The 20179-nt window shown below is 45.2% G+C and overlaps 1 protein-coding gene across 4 annotated transcripts in view; it reads left to right on the forward strand.

Annotated features, from left to right (window-relative positions):
• Nucleotides 1–20179, forward strand: part of KCNIP4 (potassium voltage-gated channel interacting protein 4) — a 384363-nt gene that overhangs the window by 18116 nt on the left and 346068 nt on the right. Inside the window, exon 1 of one of the 4 annotated variants that reach the window (XM_072126017.1) lies at nucleotides 16593–16943. The exons of 2 other annotated variants lie outside the window; for them this stretch is intronic. In XM_072126017.1, the coding sequence (XP_071982118.1) occupies nucleotides 16850–16943 (94 nt within the window). In that variant the 5' untranslated portion in view covers nucleotides 16593–16849. Of the gene's footprint in view, nucleotides 1–16592; nucleotides 16944–20179 lie in introns of those variants that run through there. One more of the 4 variants, XM_072126018.1, reaches the window with a different exon arrangement.

The following is a 20179-nucleotide window of genomic DNA, read 5'->3' on the forward strand; positions in this document are numbered from 1 at the left end:
AAACATTGGTGCAAATACAGTTTGAAGAATTTTTGTTAAAGGAAACTTCCATTTGTTTTTATGCATTATGAAGCAAACATACCTTGAGAATGCTGTAGCTACACTGATGCAGAAACATATCTTGTTTAATCCCTGAACCGAGTGGTTTTCCGGAAAAAACAATATAAATGAGACTCTGTGGCCTCCAGGGCCCTCTCCTCTTACCATAATTATGCATTGCTCCAGTCTTGTCCTGCCTGCTGATATGTCATCACTGTGTTTTGCCTGACAGGACAGAAGTAATAAATAGCCGTACTATCCCCCAGCTGCTGTCTATGAGTCATCCAGCTCAGGTTGATTAGTCCTGTCTGGACAGTTCAGGAAGCTTCATGTAATATGTTTATGTATGGCAGCCATCCTGCACCCAACTTTCCCAAGGTCCTGAATTTTATGATTGTTATTTGAGCAAAACTACTCAGTTCAGGGATTAAACAAGATATGTTTCTGCATCAGTGTCGCTACAGAATTCCAGAGCTATTTGCATAAAAACAAATGGTAGATTTCCTTTATCATTGTCCCGTATTGTCCAACTCATCTTACCAGTCTGTAGTTCCTAATAGAGATGAGCGAAACATCCAAGATTCAAAGCATTGAAGCTTCATTGCACTTTTCTTAAAATTTCAATCGCTGAATCATGTCGCTCCAATTGTCCTGAAAATTGGTATATATCATTGTCTAGTCCTCTAAAAGATAGATATTTTTTTAATATCCTAAAGGTCCTATCTAATCCTTGCCTTAAAGGGATTGGCCACTTTACCTCATGTTTTTTGTATTGTGTGTGTGATTGTGGGGTGGCAGGATATAAGGTAATTTACCAATATACATCTAATAGTTCTGCTCCACTTTCTTGATATGTAAAGTGAAGCCTCCTGTCTTTTATCTCATTAGCCAGACATTCCTGAGCATAATATGGGCACAGATGGAGGGTCATACGATCTCTATCTGTCCATGAACAATTGCCCTGCCAGGACCTTGATCTTATATTCATAAATACTATTATAAGGTCCTGGCAGGGTGATTGTTCATGGACAGTTAGAGATTATATTGTAAAACGGGGTCCCTCATGGTCACTTCTGATGGGAGCGGTCATAGTGTAGTCACACTCCCTCTCCAATAATTTCTACTGGACCGGCCAGGACCGGGTATATAGCAATTATTTGCTTTATTTGACAGTCTGGTAAAGAAATCAAGGGAATAGCAGCACATTGTTCATCGATGCAACTTTTCTCCCATAGAAGGACCTGCAATGATCAACAACATATCCCATACCCTATAGATAATGAAAAAGTTATATTTGTGGGCAACCCCTTTAAGATATATCATACCAACTTTACAAACACTTGCACTTTCATTCCAATTAGGATAAAAAGTGCTAGCTCTCCACAAGATTTTATCTGCAATCATTCAATAAGGCATAAAAATTCTAAAAAATCAATTTGCATTAAGGTCATTTCTGCTGATAACATAATTAATGTGAAGCGTCTGAGAGTTTTACAGAAGAAGACTGTAAAAACATGCAGCAAGTACAACGCCGGAGGTGGCACTAGGCTGCTTGTACTATACAGGCAGTCTCCGGGTTACGTACAAGATAGGTTCCGGAGGTTTGTTCTTAAGTTGAATTTGTATGTAAGTCGAAACTGTAGATTTTATCATTGTAGATCCAGACAAAAAATTTTTTTTGCCCCAGTGACAATTGGAGTTAAACATTTTTTGCTGTAATGGGACCAAGGATTATCAATAAAGCTTCATTACAGACACCTTACAGCTGATCATTGCAGTCTGGGATTAAAGTAAAGCATTCAGAAAGCTTCACCAGATGTCACAGTGGGCAGAGGGGTCCATCTTTAACTAGTGGTCGTCTGTAAGTCAGATGTCCTTAAGTAGGGGACCGCCTGTAAATACAGGGTGGTGATCACCTATCTATGTTCAACATGATGCTCACAAAGTTTCAGCAACCTGTTGAGGTTGTAATACCAGTACCAAAACCATGGTCTAACATTATTAAAAATAAAACAATCCAATGTATTATTTCCAAGATCAACTCACAACTCTTCTCAATGGACTAGGTTTGGTATTGGAGGACAAGTGACGCTCAGCTGAGTCTCAATGACAGTGGTTAATTGCTTATTATCCAATCTACATCGTCTCATGAATGTGGCTACCACCTCATATGATAATCCAAAAATATTATCAAACCATTTGTTGTTAGAGACAACTCCAAGGACACACCCTGGGTATTTCTTATTCTCTACCACCTATGAGGAGGACCTTAGGATGAACATTGCATAAGACTACACCCCTCGTGAAGACCTAAGCTGAACATAGAAGTGACACATTTGGTCCACCTTCCTGCACTATAACAACCTTGGGTTCCCATGTTGTCATAACATTGGGGCACATTTACTTACCCGGTCCATTCGTGATCCCATGGCGCGTTGTCCGACGTGCATTCGGGTCTGCCGGAATTCACTAAGGTTGTGCGCCCAGTGTCCACTAGGTGTCGCTGCTGCGCTGAAGTCCGCCGGAGTTCACCTTCTTCGTCCCGGTGTATGTGAGTGCTATTCTTGCGATACAAATTTTTTTTTAATTCCACGGTTCTTCCCAATCCGTCGGGTTTTCCGACGGCCACGCCCCCCGATTTTTGGCGTGTGAAAGCCACAATCCGATCGTGTACGCCAAAATCCCGGGGCAATACGGTGCAAATCAGAAATATTCGTGAAACCCGACGAAAGTGAGCGATTCGGACCCTTAGTAAATGAGCCCCATTGAGTTAACAGGCTCCTACGTTCAAAAATATGTACAATCCATAAATCACTGTTTCTCAATTTTTTTTCTCATATCGCCGGTTTAGGATAATTTTGATAATTTATGTTGATTTTAGAAGGAAGGAGGCAATGGACAACAAATATAAGAAGATTCCCAAAGTCACAGAGCCTGCATCTATGAGTATGAGTAAGTGTCTATGATCTATCAGGCTGGATTTTTCTGATACATTTATCTGTAGCTCACCGTTGTATCATTATGTATTTAACTATCTGTATCCCCAGTTTTGTAGATCACAGAACCACAAGCCTGGTGCAATTTAAAAGTTTGGATTCTATTCTTTAATATGATGCCCAATGCATGTTTTTAGATAATTTAAAGCCCAAGATGGGGGGAATCTGAAGTTAGACTCCTCTTCCAGATTCCTCTTTAAAAATTAACATTAAAGGGGCAGGTCCAAGTTTGATAGCCATCTTTTATATACAGAATAGGCAATAATCTGATAATCTGGTGGGGATCAGACCTGGGACCCTAGCCAAGAACACTTGTTCCATTCCTCCTCATTGATGGAGCCACAGTCCAACATATGTCCTCCAACATCTATAGGAGTGTTGAAAATTGCCAAACACAGAGCTTCTGTGAGTACTAAGGCAAAACCTTATAAATCTCTATTGTTTGTGTTAGACCATTGAAGAACATTAGATGAAAGGAAATGGAATGTCTAATGGATTATATTGGACTTGTACAATGCTTGCTACAGGGTACAATAACCTTCAAAAAAGTTAGCGAACTTTACCTGACTTGATAGCGGCTCACTAATGTCTCATAGCTTGTCTGCTCAGCACCTAATCGGAGAGACACATATACACTGGGAATGTGCTTTTACACATTTGTCTTCTGTTATATCAGCAGAAAACTTTTCTCCGTTGCATTAATTTTTTATCTTACTCCTATTTTCGACTTTACTTTTAAGACTTTCAAGCAGTTGTATGTAACCCCAAAAACTCACATTATATAAATTAGTAATAGCAAGTTTATTGACTAATCATTGCTGCCCGTCTGACCGTAGAGTAGAGTACACCCATAAGTGACGTGTTATCTGTAACTACTGGTGGGGGCACAATGCCAAGCTTCTTGATTTCTAAGACTAAAAGTTCACACTAGTTGCCTCTATCTGGTTCAGACGCACTTATTTATCTATATCGTCTATAAAATAGGGTTATCTATTTTTTGGATAAATTACAATACAATATGATAAAACTTTATTGATATTCTGGGGGAAAATATTTTGTACATAGTGTTCTGGCGATTGTTACGCAGTTAGAGACAATTCTGTGGTTAGCATTACAGCCTTGCAGCACTGGGGAGCTGGGTTCAAGTCCCAGGGTCAACATCTGTCAAGAGTTTGTATGTTCTCTCCATGTTTGCCTGGGTTTCCTCCGGGTCCTCCGGTTTCCTCCCACACTTCAAACCTAACATACTGCCAGGTTGATTAGATTGTGAGCCCCATGGGGACAGGGACTCATTTGGCAAGTTCTGTGCTGCGCTGCGTAATCTGTGTGTGCTATATAAAAGAATTATTATTATATAAGCCGACCCGAGTATAAGCCGAGATCCATAATTTTACCACCAAAAACCGGGAAAAACTATTGACTCGAGTATAAGCCGAGGGTGGGAAATGCATTGGTCACAGCCCCCCCCAGCCTGCCCCGATGTGTAATACAGCCACCCCCAGTAGTATGCAGCCAGCCAGCCCCCAGTAATATACAGCCAGCCAGCCCCTAGTAGTATACAGCCAGCCCCTAGTAGTATACAGCCAGCCCCCCAGTAGTATACAGCCAGCCTGCCCCCATGTAGTATACAGCCAGCCAGCCCCCAGTAGTATAAAGCCAGCCTGCCCCCCAGTAGTATACAGCCAGCATGCCCCCATGTAGTATACAGCTAGCCTGCCCCCAGTAGTATACAGCCAGCCTGCCCCCATGTAGTATACAGCCTGCCCCCTAGTAGTATACAGCCTGCCCCCCAGCGCTTAAAAAAAAACAAACTTATATACTCACCCTCCGATGTCGGCTCAGTTCCCCGATGTCGGCGCATCCCGTCTTCTTTCTTCCCCGCGGCTCCTCTTCTTCAGGCACATAATATAACACGGCCGTTGCTGACGTCATAGTATGCGCCGTTGGCCAGGATGATAACATGGCCGCGTCCATGACAGAAGACAGAAGAAAGAAGACAGAAGAAAGAAGAAGAGCCGTGGGAAAGAAAGAAGATGGGGACATCAGGGAGCTGTGTGGAGTATTGGGCCTCCCGAGGGTGAGTATATAAGTTTTTTTTTTTAATAGACTGGTGTATAAGCCGAGGGGACATTTTTCAGCACATTTTTTGTGCTGAAAAACTCGGCTTATACACGAGTATATATGGTAATTATCAGGGCCGGATTATAGGCGGGGCTCCCGGGGCTAGAGCCCCGGGGCCCCCACCATCTTGCCCCCCCAGGGGGCCCCCACCAGATCACCCCCCCTGGGCCATGGCTCCTCTGCCGCCACCTCCCAGAGCTGTCCGCCCGACCACGACACAGGTGACCGCCTCCCCGCATGGCCGAGGCGTCTGCCCCCCGCACAGGTTCCCACCTCCCTGCCCGCCCAACTCGCTGCATGGTTACGCCTCCCCGCCCGCTCGTAACCCCGCTCGCGCTCGTCCTCCCCAGCCCGAACAAGCGGCCGCCCTCCGCAACCCCCCCTCCCCCGCCTGAACAAGCGGTCGCCCTCCGCTCCCCAACCCCCCCAGAAATGTGGCCGTCCTCCGCTCCCCAACCCCCCCAGAAATGCGGCTGTCCTCCGCTCCCCCCCCCCCCCCACCAGCGGAACAAGCGCCCTTCCTCCACTCCAAACCCCCCACCCGCGCCCGAACAAGCGCCCGTCCTCCGCTCCTCGCACCCCCCCCCCCCCCCGGCAGAACAAGCAGCTGCCGTCCATCCTCCCCCCGGCGGAACAAGCAGCAGCGACCGTCCTCCGCTCTTCCCCCCCCCCCTTCCCCCGGCAGAACAAGCAGCTGCCGTCCTCCGCTCCCCCCCCCCCCCCGCGGAACAAGCGGCTGACCTCCGCTCCTACTACCCGGCCGAACATCCAAACCAGCAACCGACTGACCCCCCCACGCCGAAGACCCGCCTGACCCGACAGCCAGTCATCCTAAAAGGGTAAGTATACACTACATATGTATTTATCTGTGTTTATATATGATGTATATACTGTGTATATGTGTATAAATGCATCTACTGTGTGTATATATGCATCTACTGTCTATATATGTATATACTATGTATATGTGTATATATGCATCTACTGTGTATATGTGTATATGTGTATATATGTATATACTGTGTATATGTGTATATGCATCTACTGTCTATGTTTGTATATACTGTGTATATGTGTATATATGCATCTACTGTGTATATGTGTATATACTGTGTATATGTGTATATACTGTGTATATGTGTATACATGCATCTACTGTCTATATATGTATATACTGTGTATATATGCATCTACTGTCTATATATGTATATACTGTTTTTATACACGCATATATTTGTATAAGCATATATATGTGCAGATTTAAAAATATATATATATATATATGATGTATGTTTACATGCTGTGTATGTGGTATGTATGTATATGCTCCGTATACTGAATGTGTGTGTATTTCCCGTATGTCTGTGAAAATGCTGTATATACTGAATGTGTGTGTATTTGCTGTATGTGTGTATATTGGGGGCGAGGCAGCTGTATGTAGGTGTGTTACTGGAGAGGCATGTGTATGTAGCTGTGTTACTGGGGGCCAGGCGACTGTATGTAGCTGTGTTACTGGGGGCCAGGCGGCTGTATGTAGCTGTGTTACTGGGGATGAGGCGGCTGTATGTAGGTGTGTTACTGGAGAGGCATGTGTATGTAGCTGTGTTACTGGGGATGAGACGGCTGTATGTAGCTGTGTTACTGGGGATGAGGCGGCTGTATGTAGCTGTGTTACTGGGGATGAGGCGGCTGTATGTAGCTGTGTTACTGGGGGTGAGGCGGCTGTATGTAGCTGTGTTACTGGGGGTGAGGCGGCTGTATGTAGCTGTGTTACTGGGGATGAGGCGGCTGTATGTAGCTGTGTTACTGGGGATGAGGCGGCTGTATGTAGCTGTGTTACTGGAGAGGCATGTGTATGTAGCTGTGTTACTGGGGGGTGAGGCGGCTGTATGTAGCTGTGTTACTGGAGAGGCATGTGTATGTAGCGGTGTTACTGGGGATGAGGTGGCTGTATGTAGCTGTGTTACTGGGGATGAGGCGGCTGTATGTAGCTGTGTTACTGGGGGTGAGGTGGCTGTATGTAGCTGTGTTACTGGGGATGAGGCGGCTGTATGTAGCTGTAATACTGGGGGTGAGGCGGCTGTATGTAGCTGTGTTACTGGGGGTGAGGGGGCCGTATGTAGCTGTGTTACTGGGGGGCGAGGCGGCTGTATGTAGCTGTGTTACTGTGAGCGAGGCGGCTGTATGTAGCTGTGTTACTGATGAGGCGGCTGTAATGTAGCTGTGTTACTGGGGGCGAGGCGGCTGTATGTAGCTGTGTTACTGGTGAGGCGGCTGTAATGTAGCTGTGTTACTGGGGGCGAGGCGGCTGTATGTAGATGTGTTACTGGGGATGAGGCGGCTGTATGTAGCTGTGTTACTGGGGGCGAGGCGGCTGTATGTAGATGTGTTACTGGGGATGAGGCGGCTGTATGTAGCTGTGTTACTGGTGATGCGGCTGTATGTAGCTGTGTTACTGGGGGCGAGGCGGCTGTATGTAGCTGTGTTACTGGGGGCGAGGCGGCTGTATGAAGCTGTGTTACTAGGGGTGAGGCGGCTGTATGTAGGTGTGTTACTGGGGGCGAGGTGGCTGTATGTAGGTGTGTTACTGGGGGCGAGGTGGCTGTATGTAGCTGTGTTACTGGGGGCGAGGCGGCTGTATGTAGCTGTGTTACTGGGGATGAGGCGGCTGTATGTAGCTGTAATACTGGGGGTGAGGCGGCTGTATGTAGCTGTGTTACTGGGGGTGAGGGGGCCGTATGTAGCTGTGTTACTGGGGGGCGAGGCGGCTGTATGTAGCTGTGTTACTGTGAGCGAGGCGGCTGTATGTAGCTGTGTTACTGATGAGGCGGCTGTAATGTAGCTGTGTTACTGGGGGCGAGGCGGCTGTATGTAGCTGTGTTACTGGTGAGGCGGCTGTAATGTAGCTGTGTTACTGGGGGCGAGGCGGCTGTATGTAGATGTGTTACTGGGGATGAGGCGGCTGTATGTAGCTGTGTTACTGGTGATGCGGCTGTATGTAGCTGTGTTACTGGGGGCGAGGCGGCTGTATGTAGCTGTGTTACTGGGGGCGAGGCGGCTGTATGAAGCTGTGTTACTAGGGGTGAGGCGGCTGTATGTAGGTGTGTTACTGGGGGCGAGGTGGCTGTATGTAGGTGTGTTACTGGGGGCGAGGTGGCTGTATGTAGCTGTGTTACTGGGGGCGAGGCGGCTGTATGTAGCTGTGTTACTGGGGGTGATGCGGCTGTATGTAGCTGTGTTACTGGGGGTGATGCGGCTGTATGTAGCTGTGTTACTGGGGATGAGGCGGCTGTATGTAGCTGTGTTACTGGGGATGAGGCGGCTGTATGTAGCTGTGTTACTGGGGGTGATGCGGCTGTATGTAGCTGTGTTACTGGGGGTGATGCGGTTGTATGTAGCTGTGTTACTGGGGGTGATGCGGCTGTATGTAGCTGTGTTACTGGGGGTGATGCCGCTGTATGTAGCTGTGTTACTGGGGGTGATGCGGCTGTATGTAGCTGTGTTACTGGGGGTGATGCCGCTGTATGTAGCTGTGTTACTGGGGGTGATGCCGCTGTATGTAGCTGTGTTACTGGGGGCGAGGTGGCTGTATGTAGCTGTGTTACTGGGGGCGAGGCGGCTGTATGTAGCTGTGTTACTGGGGGCGAGGCGGCTGTATGTAGCTGTGTTACTGGGGGTGATGCGGCTGTATGTAGCTGTGTTACTGGGGGTGATGCGGCTGTATGTAGCTGTGTTACTGGGGGTGATGCGGCTGTATGTAGCTGTGTTACTGGGGGTGATGCGGCTGTATGTAGCTGTGTTACTGGGGGTGATGCGGCTGTATGTAGCTGTGTTACTCGGGGTGAGGCGGCTGTATGTAGCTGTGTTACTGGGGGCGTTGCGTCTGTATGTAGCTGTGTTACTGGGGGTGAGGCGGCTGTATGTAGCTGTGTTACTGGGGGTGAGGCGGCTGTATGTAGATGTGTTACTACGGATGAAGTGGCTGTATGTAGCTGTGTTACTACGGATGAGGCGGCTGTATGTAGCTGTGTTAATATGGATGAGACGGCTGTATGTAGCTGTGTTACTGGGGGTGAGGCGGCTGTATGTAGCTGTGTTAATATGGATGAGACGGCTGTATGTAGCTGTGTTACTGGGGGTGAGGCGGCTGTATGTAGCTGTGTTACTGGCGAGGCGGCTGTATGTAGCTGTGTTACTGGGGGTGAGGCGGCTGTATGTAGCTGAGTGACTGGGGGTGAGGCGGCTGTATGTAGCTGAGTTACTGGGGGCGAGGCGGCTGTATGTAGCTGTGCTACTGGGGGTGAGGCGGCTGTATGTAGCTGTGTTACTGGGGATGAGGCAGCTGTATGTAGCGGTGTTACTGCGTGGATAGTGTGCAGGAAGACGTGTATGCACGCTGCACACAGTGGGGGCCTCCACCAGATTTTGCGCCCAGGGGCCCCCACCAACCTTAATCCGGCCCTGGTAATTATTATTTAATTTTAACAATACAAATTCATAAATTCTTCGAGAGGCAGCTTCTTACATGTTGCTGGTTCCTTACACAATACAGGTTACATGACCACGTTACAATATATATGGGGAGACAATTTTGGTACTTAAATATACTAGTCACAATAACAAGTAGACACAGACTAGACAGACTTGTAAAAGGTATACTACATTAGGGGGGCTGCTGCGGTGCTTACGGTGTTGTGATTATACCGCAGTGTGCCCCTGCTGCTGTTGGTTTGACACTGCCCTTAGCTCCACTTTTGCCAAGTATTGGCGCTTAAGCTGCCTGGTTCTGGCTGCCACTGGAGCCCATGTGCAGCGTCCTCCTGACTTGCGGTAAGGCTCTGGTTGTGATCACTTACATTTCAGGTGCTCTGATGAAGCCGTTACTGGTGCTCTTGGCTGCCAGGATCTGGTTCCGGTGCTGTGTTGCAACCAGTTGTGCGACATGGAGCACCTACTGCTAATGATCTGCTTAGTGGAGGGTGATAGGGTGAGTGTTCTGAGTTGGTACCACAAGGTGGGTGGGGGAGTAAGGGGTGGAGAAAAAACTGGATCCCATGCACAGGCAGCCACCTATAGCGGCGCCATCTTGACATCTTGACAGTGCATCTTTTCTAAGTGCCTCTACACGTCCACAAGATTTGGAGGGGAAAGGTGATGGAAGAAAGAGGTTATTGTGCTTTTCGGATAACATTTTGAAAGACAACTGTTAGACATGTTCTTATCGATAAAAACAGCTTGTTCCCTTTTGGTTCAATTCTTGAATAATTCTGTTGTGCACTTAAATAGCTGCACTTTTTAAATAAATAAAATTAGTAATGAGCCATATACCTTTCCTCTCAGTGTGGTTACAGACACTGTGGGTATCCACACCCAGTTACTCTCTGTTCAAAAAAAGAATCAATGGGAAAAACATAAACACAGTTATGTTATCACTGATACTGCACTTTGAGAATATACAGATGCAGTTATCACTGAAGCTGCACTTTAGGAATAAACAAATACAGTTATCACTGACACTACACTTTAGGAATTTACGGATGCAGTTATTGCTGATGCTGAACTTTAAGAATACGAAAACTTTTGCGCTTGGATGCGCAAAATGGCCTGTCCTTAAGAGTATACAGATGGAGTCAACACTGTCTGACATATGACTTTAGACTGCCCTAAAAAGGGCAATTATTAAGTTATTACAAACTCTGTCCCTCAATGTGACTCCAGCTGCATTCTCTCCCTCTCTGTAATGGTGCCCCGACATGTGACTCTTATATAGGAGGCTCACAAGTCCCACTTGGCCAATCACAGCCATGCCCATAATGGCCCATAAGTCCTGGTTGATTGGCTGCTCATCTTCCCATCAACTAGTCTGGGGATCTGAACCCATGATGTTTGGCACGGACTGAAATAGTATGGTTTGGATCTGCTCCTCACTACCAATTGGTCACCCTTCATGTACTCAAAAGAGGCTGAATTTTCAGTTGGGAATTGGTCTTCGAATGAGTATGTATTCTATCTGAGCATAAAGACACCTAGCAAATAGCTTGTTCAAACCAATTAGCAAAAGATGAGTTCACATCAATGCCAGGAGTTGTCATCTTTATGTTCCATTATAGGTGCAGAACCTTGGAAACTAAATGCTTATACTTAATGGAAGGCCTTTCATTTAGTATCTGTTACCATTGTCTTACATATACAGGAGGTCCCATTGCTTCATGTTTCAGCTGTTAATGATGGAAAACATAGCACAGCAGACTACTGAAACATGACGGATGACACCCTCCCACATGGAAGTCAATGGTAACGGTCTTCCCTTTGCATTAATAAATAGTTTCCATTGTTCTGCTTTTATAATAGAAGAGAACAACTGACACTCCTGTTGGTGATGAAACCTTAAGAAGCCACTGTCATCCCTTATTGGGACCTTTAAGTATCAGAAAAAAATCTAGGGTGGCTTCTAAATACTAAAGAAGACAAAGCATGTAAATTTGGACAAAAAGTAGGGAATGAGTAAGCCAACAACAGAGCTATGAACAGATAAATTCTGAAACGCGTGGGATCTTCCTGTTTTATTTCCTTTTTACTCCTACACTATGGATACACAAATTTTTTTACATTTATTCTAAGTGGATTTTCTTAACTTGCATGTGCTGGTTGAGATGAAGCCTTCCTTATTTAATGGAGAAAACTTCTCCTAGGATTATAGCATAACATATCTTTCAGGAAACTTTTCAAGATAATGGGGAAATGCATATGACAGGAACTTAATGGTCTCTCAAGGAACATCAGAAAGAGCTGCAGATTGAGAGACAGAATGCAGAATTACATCTGGGAATTAATATTTTCATCTCAAAATTAGGTTGGACATCTCAACCCTCTCTGATGCCTCTTGCACCTGCTTGATTGTATATAGGAAAAAAATGACTTTGCCCTAAGGATAAATTTAGGAATAAGAAATTGTTCGAACAATATTTGTAAAGGTCTTTGGGACGATCAATTGACCAAAGGGCAGATTCTAGAATATGGGGACCTTCATACATACTGATATCCTCAGCTGCGTTTTATGATGCCTTCACTTAGGGATGTGATGATTAGTATCACCCCAATCCAGACTTGCCATCATGTGAATAGATAGATAGTTGGCAACCAGATGAAACGCGTAGGTGGGCTTTAGGGTTTTAACTTCTATGACTTTACAGCTTCCTAATGGTCCGCTGTCATCCATGCTTCCTTAACTACTTTCTCCAAACTGGACTGGTAAAGGGGCTCTGAGTATGAAGCATCCGGCTCCCATTATTTATATATGAGGTAAATAGAAAGTAGAAGGGCAGGTGATCCCATGTTTACACTCCATGTGCCATTACAAGGTGCCTCATTATTCATTGGTTTACAGTATTGTTTCTTGTCCTCGGCTCAAGTTTACAGTGCAGACATCTCACATGACCTAGGAACAACCTCCGATGGAATATCATGAGTCTGGTACATGGTCTATGAATACAATGTTGTAGTGTTATGCAAAGGACATCACGCTCCACTGATCCAAATTATGACAACCCTTCACGTATCAAGAACCCTTCCTCAGGGTCCACAGAGACAGCGCTGGAGCAGGTGTTAGTCATGTTGCATTTACGTATTGTTAGATGCAACCGGTGAAATACAGAAGGAAAATACACCTGGGAAGCGGAAGGTCGATAGGCTATTTGTGTAGCAGACCTTGTATTGGTTTATATCTAGTTAATACCAATAGGGTCATGAACTGCCAATTATACTAATGGCTTCTATATATTAAGATCTGGTGGTTAGAGAGAAACTCTTGCAGCCAGACAATCTGTCTCCTGTACAGCTTACCTTGTATTTCTGAGCTCGCTGCTGGGTATCCGCCAGTGACTACTGTATATTCTCCTTGTGTGTCATAAGCATGAAATTGAAAATGAGGGATAAACATAAATGCAACTATATGCAGACAAAGGAGATTACATGCTGCAGGGAGACCCCCATTAATCACCGAAAATTAAATTTTTTTGCAGCTTTTGTCTTTCAGAGAATCATTGAAAACTTTTGGAGGAAATCTACTATGAAAATCTAGTTAAAGAGAGACAAACACATATAGATATATACATATATACATCTTCTAGCAAGTGTTCTGCTGTTTGAATCATGCAGCTGAATTCACAACAACACTGCTCAGTACTGCTGTATAAAGTCCCTAATGCTGCTGCCTTAAAGCGGTGGGAAAAAGGTAGAGATAGAGAGCAGTGTATGGGAGCAATCGAATGAGAATTTCGTGTCACCATGGAAGTGACTGCTGGTTTCAGTTCCCCAGTTTAACCAACTCAACCTTGATTGACAGTTCCCTAGCTCCTTCTCCTATGAAACCGGGTAACATTGGTTGCAGTAAAATTCTAATTTGCATACAAATAAAAATTTACATTTCTCTGAATTCCTTTTTACTATGATACAGGTCACTGCAACTACAAGGCCATATATTTAGATTAACGTATATACTTGTGTATAAGGCAATCAGAATATTAATTGTAACCTGTACATGTACCGCACAGAGGAGCGGGGGGTGTATGAAGAGGGCTCATGGTGTGAGCCCTCTTCATACAGAAATAGAGTTTGCTGCATATTGCTGCAAACACACACCACTAATACCTGCGGTCGGTGCAAGCACCGATCGCGGGTATTAACCCTGCTGGCAGCATTTAAAAGGCGGCAGCGTGTGGGTGTCGCCATCTTGGTTCCGATCGTCGCTCCCCAAAATGTCATCATGGAGCGGCGATTGGTTGCCATGACAGCCCTGAGGCTGGTTTCTGCAGTTTCGATAAAATGAGCCAGTGGCTCATTGTAATGAAAACTGTGTAAAAATGTGTAAATGTGAATACAATGTAAAAAATACAGTACTGATGCAGTATATGGTAGGAACGATCAGACCATCTAGGCTTGATAGTAAAAATAGTAAAAAAAAGAAAGTTTAAAAAATAATACAAAATGTAAAAAACCTAAAAATTCAAATAACCCCCCTTTCCCTATAACTGATATAAAACGTAATAAACAGTAAAAATCACAGACAGGTTAGGTACAGGCGGTCCTCTACTTAAGGCCACCCGACTTACAGACAACCCATAGTTACAGACAGACCCCTCTGACCTCTGGTGAAGCTCTCTGAATGTTACTATAGTCCCAGGCTGCAATGATCAGCTGTAAGGTGTCTGTAATGAAGCTTTATGGATAATACTTGGTCCCATTACAGCAGAAAATGTTTCAACTCCAATTGTCACTGGGGCCAAAATTTTTTTTTTCTGGATCTACAATGATAAAATATACAGTTGCTACTTACATACAAATTCAACTTAAGAACAAACCTCCGGACCCTATCGTGTACGTAACCCGGGGCCTGCCTGTATCTATCAAAATATAAAAACACTTTTACACCGCTTTACATCACATAAAAAATGTAATAAAAAGTCGCCAAAAGATTGCATAGTCCTCAAAATGGTAGCATTGAAAACATCAGCTCATTTCTCAAAAAATGACACCTCACACAGCTCCGTACACCGAAGTATGAAAAAGTTATTCACGTCAGAAGATTTATTTTATTTTTTCTTACACAGCTTAATTTTTGAAAAGGTATTAAAACACTATAAAACCTAAATCTAAATGTGGTATTACCGTGATCGTACCGAAAAAACTGAGCCCACAAGAAAGTGATGCAATAGTTTTTTTTTCAATTTCAGCACATTTGGAATTTTTTTCCAGCTTCACACAGCTTTTTACATGGAAAATTGAAAAAGTTTTGGATAAGGGAAGAGGCTGGCTATTTAGTAGACTGCCAGGTGGCCAGCGCCTATTAGCGGCACGCTGGCCCTTTGAATCTCGAGAAGCCTGCGCGCACTCGCCCTAGAAGGCGGCAGCGCATGCGCAGGATCGCGGGAAACAGTGCTGGATTGTGGACAGGTGAGTGAGCCTGCCGCAACGATGAGGGGGCACAGGGAGGCACATGGGTGTGCCTGAGACTTGAGAGGGGGATCGCAGGAGCACCCGTGACATTGCTTAGCAGCCTCCCCCAGAAATGAAATGCACGCAGCAGCCCTTTGTTAAAGGGCACCTACCACCACAAATCTACCTATAAAGGTAGATTGGGTGGTAGGTGAATCAATAGGACGTAAGGATAGCCCTTTTAAGGGCTAATCATCACGTCCCCGCACTTTTTTGTAAACTTTTATTACCCTAATATGTTAATTTTGTTATGCGGCTACTTGGGCGTGGAGTAGCCGCATCTGAGGTTACACGAGGCGGCTACTCCACGCCCCGGAAGCCACTTTACCCCTCCTACTCAGCTGCTCGTAGCTGCGCGCCCTCGTCCGCCGATCCTGCCGTCTGCGCATGCGCAGAACAGCAGGCCCGCGCCTGTGCAGCCCCGGCTTCGGAGCAGTTACCGCGCATGCGCAGACGGCAGGATCGGCGGACGAGGGCGCGCAGCTACGAGCAGCTGCGCGCCGAACATGGTGAGTAGGAGGGGTAAAATGGCTACCGGGGCGTGGAGTAGCCGCCTCGTGTAACCTCAGATGCGGCTACTCCACGCCCAAGTAGCCGCATAACAAAATTAACATATTTGGGTAATAAAAGTTTACAAAAAAGTGTGGGGACGTGAGGATTAGCCCTTAAAAGGGCTATCCTCACGTCCCATTGAGTCACCTACCACCCGATCTACCTTTATAGGTAGGTTTGTGGTGGTAGGTTTCCTTTAAATAAAAAATAACCTCAATTACCCCCTATAATAATAATTATTATTATTATTTATATAGCGCACACAGATTATGCAGCGCTGCACATAGCTTGCCAAATTGGATACCTGAACTCTCAATCCTCCAGGTGAAGTTTATAGAACTCCTGGTGGCTGGAAAGTTCTAGAGAGGTTACACCGGAAGTTCCAAGGCCTTTTCCACCTTGGACAGTGACCAAGTCTAAAACTAGGGTTTTTTAGCTGAAAACCTTGGCTAATACTCGAGTAAATATGCTATATATACCCTTTACATACAGCATAGACCTGCTTTTCACAGCAGAAGAATTGTGACAACATATCCACCCACAGGAATCCTAATGTTATCCTAAAGTATAATATCTCTCTAGGTGTCCAGGCTGTTCCCATTTACTGACTACAATCCCGTATCTTGAAAATAGTGAAAGATTGGAACACAAAGTATATAAGAAGGTTGTAAAACTTTCAGTTCTGGAACGATTCAGTTTATTTTAATAAATCTGTTAACTTGGAAGTGGATTATTTTGCACTGATTATTGATGAGCAATACATGGAGATTTGCTGTGAAGTGCCTGGATATGTGTGCGAGGCTCAGGTTAGAGGCTCCGCCTGGAGGCTGCGGTGGCTGATGTGAGCTTGTATTTTCTACTGGGAGCCTTGTGTAAGTAAATCTCTTCTGTAGCATATCCAGTTAACTCCGCATGAGCATCACTGGCCAGGCAGGCTGTCTGTGGAGTGTCATTGTGGAGCACTGCTTACCCTGGGAGGAATCCTCATCATCCTCATCCTCAGCACATTCATGATATCCTGGAGACCTCCAGTACTGAGAAGACTGTGACCTTAAATCAAACCTAAGAACATCATCATCTAGGGAGACTTTTCCCATTTTTTCCCTCTTTCTCTACTATTAAGACATCACATAATTCTGCTCCATAAGATGAGCACCTGTAGGAAACGCTGTAAAAGGGAGATTCTGAAGTTTGTGCAGTATCTGGTGAGGTTGGCCACTGGTTCGCTTCATACAGGTAAAGGTAATTAGAATTTTTTTATCTTATCTTTTACATTGTCTTTAGGGTTTATTCTATTTTATCGTAAATTCTTGCTTGTCAGATGTATCCGGTATGTGTGGAATAGCATTTACTTGTGTGTGGGATTATATGTTACATTGTATCTAATGTAAGGTCCTAGTTTTTAATACTTTGGTTATGTAGAACTTTAGGTTGGTGACAAATTGGTGACATAGGTTACAAATTATTTACATGGGTGCTGATATGTGTTGTATGATGGAGCCGATAGCCTTTTTTAAAGGAGAAGTCTACTTTTTGTGAGCGATTTGGACTTGGGGTGTTATCTAAGATGCGATGAGTCCCGGCATCCCTACGGACTACTGCAGCCATGTGAATATTGCTAATACGCCTGTGCGAATAAACCTTCAGATAGAGATCGCAGAGCTTGGTCCATGAGAGTGTGCCCCAGGACAGGTTGACTTCATTTGTGTTTTGTCATGAGCTTCCCCTTTAAATGAGCAATATATACATTAACCCTTTCTAAATCTCAATGATTGTGACCTATGAAAACTTCAATAATATGGAGATGAACTGTATCATTTTTCCTTCATTTGGGGGCGATACTGACACATTATACAGGCACCCATCAGGTTCCCATACAATTTTTCTTGCAAACTATTTTGTGTGCGATTTAATGATGTTTGGATACAAGTGTGACTAATGATCAGAAAATTGTCTGCATTCACTTGTGTTGACACAATATGGCAAATATTTTAGGTATTGGAAATATTGATGTATGGACTGAGGTAGTCCTTATATTGAGGACCTGTCTGATACTGAACAATCACACACAGCAGATATGGACAATCCATAGGACAGTGATGTATAACCCATGTTATCATTTATTTCAGGTGATTAGAGGATAATTTAATGAGATTATAGACAATCCATTTGGTCCCTGCACATGATCGGCGTATCACAGGTTCATGGCTGGGTAATGGCTTTTACTTCTCTAAGTAAAATATGGGATTTCAACCCTAATTCATTGGCTTACACATTTCATCAAGAACTGGGTGGTGTAATGCAAAAGTGTATGACGAAATAGCACTTTGGATATTTAGTTTCTGCCCTGTGTTCCTACTATGTAACTTATCTGCTATATTTAACACCTTAGCGCTCCGCGCCGTAGCTGTACTGCGCAGCTTCCGACGATTAGCGCTCAGCGCAGTACAGCTACGGCGCGAGCGCATAGGATTTTAGAATTGTCACCACGTCTCGCGACGTGGTGACATCGGGACGAGAATTGGGTGACAGAGGCAGGAGGAGTTCCTGTCTCCGTCACCCGACCAATCAAATCGGTCCCGCCCGCCGATCGCCGTGATTGGCCAGTCAAACCTGACTGGCCAATTACAGCGATTTTGGGCTGAAAAACGTGCTTTTAGCCCTTTCCTCTTCCTCCAGCGGCACCATTTTGGTTTGGTATCGCTGGAGAGAGGAAAGAGCGTTACTGTGTGCACCAAAATACACTTTTACACTATAAATAGTGTTCTGATCCTTATCTGATCCCTATTGTTCCCTACAAATTCCCATCCTATCTGTTTTTTCCTGTGTCCTGTGTGTTCCCTGTGTGATCGCCTTGTGTGATCCCACGTGTCTTCCGTTTTTCCCTGTCTGTCCCTTCTGAACCCAAACGCACTTTTCAGTGCGCTGTGTTAGCGTTGTTCTGCACTGGACGCACTTTTCAGTGCGCCGTGTGAATAGCGCTGCACAGAATCTTTAGCAGTCTTAGCGGTAGTTAGTTTGTCTTAGGGCAAGCTAGGTGCATTAGTAGCGCCTTTTTGCGCGGTGCACATAGGTTTTTTTTCGGTGCCTGGTAATATTTTTTTCCAGAGCGCCGTAGGTGTACCCGTACGTAGCTACTTTTTGTGTGTGCCATCTGTGCGGCTGGTCCGTGTGGTTTGGTGTGCATTCTCTTTTTTTTTGTGTGCTATCTGTGCGGCTTGTCCGTGTAGTTTAGTGCGCATTATTTTTTGTGTGCCATCTGTGCGGCTGGTCCGTGTGGTTTGGTGTGCATTCTCTTTTTTTTTTTGTGTGCTATCTGTGCGGCTTGTCCGTGTAGTTTAGTGCACATTATTTTTTTTGTGTGCTATCTGTGCGGCTTGTCCGTGTAGTTTAGTGCGCATTATTTTTTGTGTGCCATCTGTGCGGCTTGTCCGTGTGGTTTGGTGTGCATTCTCTTTTTTTTTTTGTGTGCTATCTGTGCGGCTTGTCCGTGTAGTTTAGTGCGCATTATTTTTTGTGTGCCATCTGTGCGGCTTGTCCGTGTGGTTTGGTGTGCATTCTCTTTTTTTTTTTGTGTGCTATCTGTGCGGCTTGTCCGTGTAGTTTAGTGCACATTATTTTTTTTGTGTGCTATCTGTGCGGCTTGTCCGTGTAGTTTAGTGCGCATTATTTTTTGTGTGCCATCTGTGCGGCTTGTCCGTGTGGTTTGGTGTGCATTCTCTTTTTTTTTTTGTGTGCTATCTGTGCGGCTTGTCCGTGTAGTTTAGTGCACATTATTTTTTGTGTGTGCCATCTGTGCGGCTTGTCCGTGTAGTTTGGTGTGCATTATATTTTTTTTTTTTTGTGTGCCTGCTAGACGGTTTATCCGTGTAGTTTGGTGCACATTATCTAATTTTTCTAGTTCTCTATTTTTTTTGTGTGCAATGTCTCAGAAGACGTACACCGTGTTGGAGGCATATAACATGCTTGCCTCTGACACCGAGTCAGCTAGTGGGGATGATGGTCCCTTTTACTTATCATCATCCTCCTGCTCATCTTCTAGTGACCTGGAAGGACCCCCAAGAAGGCGCCGTAGGGTTCCAGGGACTTCTGCAGGAGAAGTGCCTGGGACTTCTGCAGGAGAAGTGCCTGGGACTTCTGCAGGAGAAGTGCCTGGGACTTCTGCAGGAGAAGTGCCTGGGACTTCTGCAGGAGAAGTTTCTGGGACTTCTGCAGGGAAGCGTCTGGGGCTTCCACTGACCCCACATGGGTAGCCCCAGATAATTATACCCCTCAGGTCCCTGACTTTACGGGCCATCCTGGAATTAACTTTGACACGACAGGGCTCAGAGCTGTGGACTTTTTTAAGTTTTTTTTTGATGAGGCGCTGCTGAATATTATTATATTTCAGACAAATCTCTACGCTGCACAACATATTGCCCAAAACCCCACGTCCTTTTATGCACAACCCTACAGGTGGACCCCTGTCACTGCAGCAG

This window comes from Engystomops pustulosus, chromosome 1, assembly GCF_040894005.1.
Source record: "Engystomops pustulosus chromosome 1, aEngPut4.maternal, whole genome shotgun sequence".
In the NCBI taxonomy this organism is placed as follows: domain Eukaryota; kingdom Metazoa; phylum Chordata; class Amphibia; order Anura; family Leptodactylidae; genus Engystomops; species Engystomops pustulosus.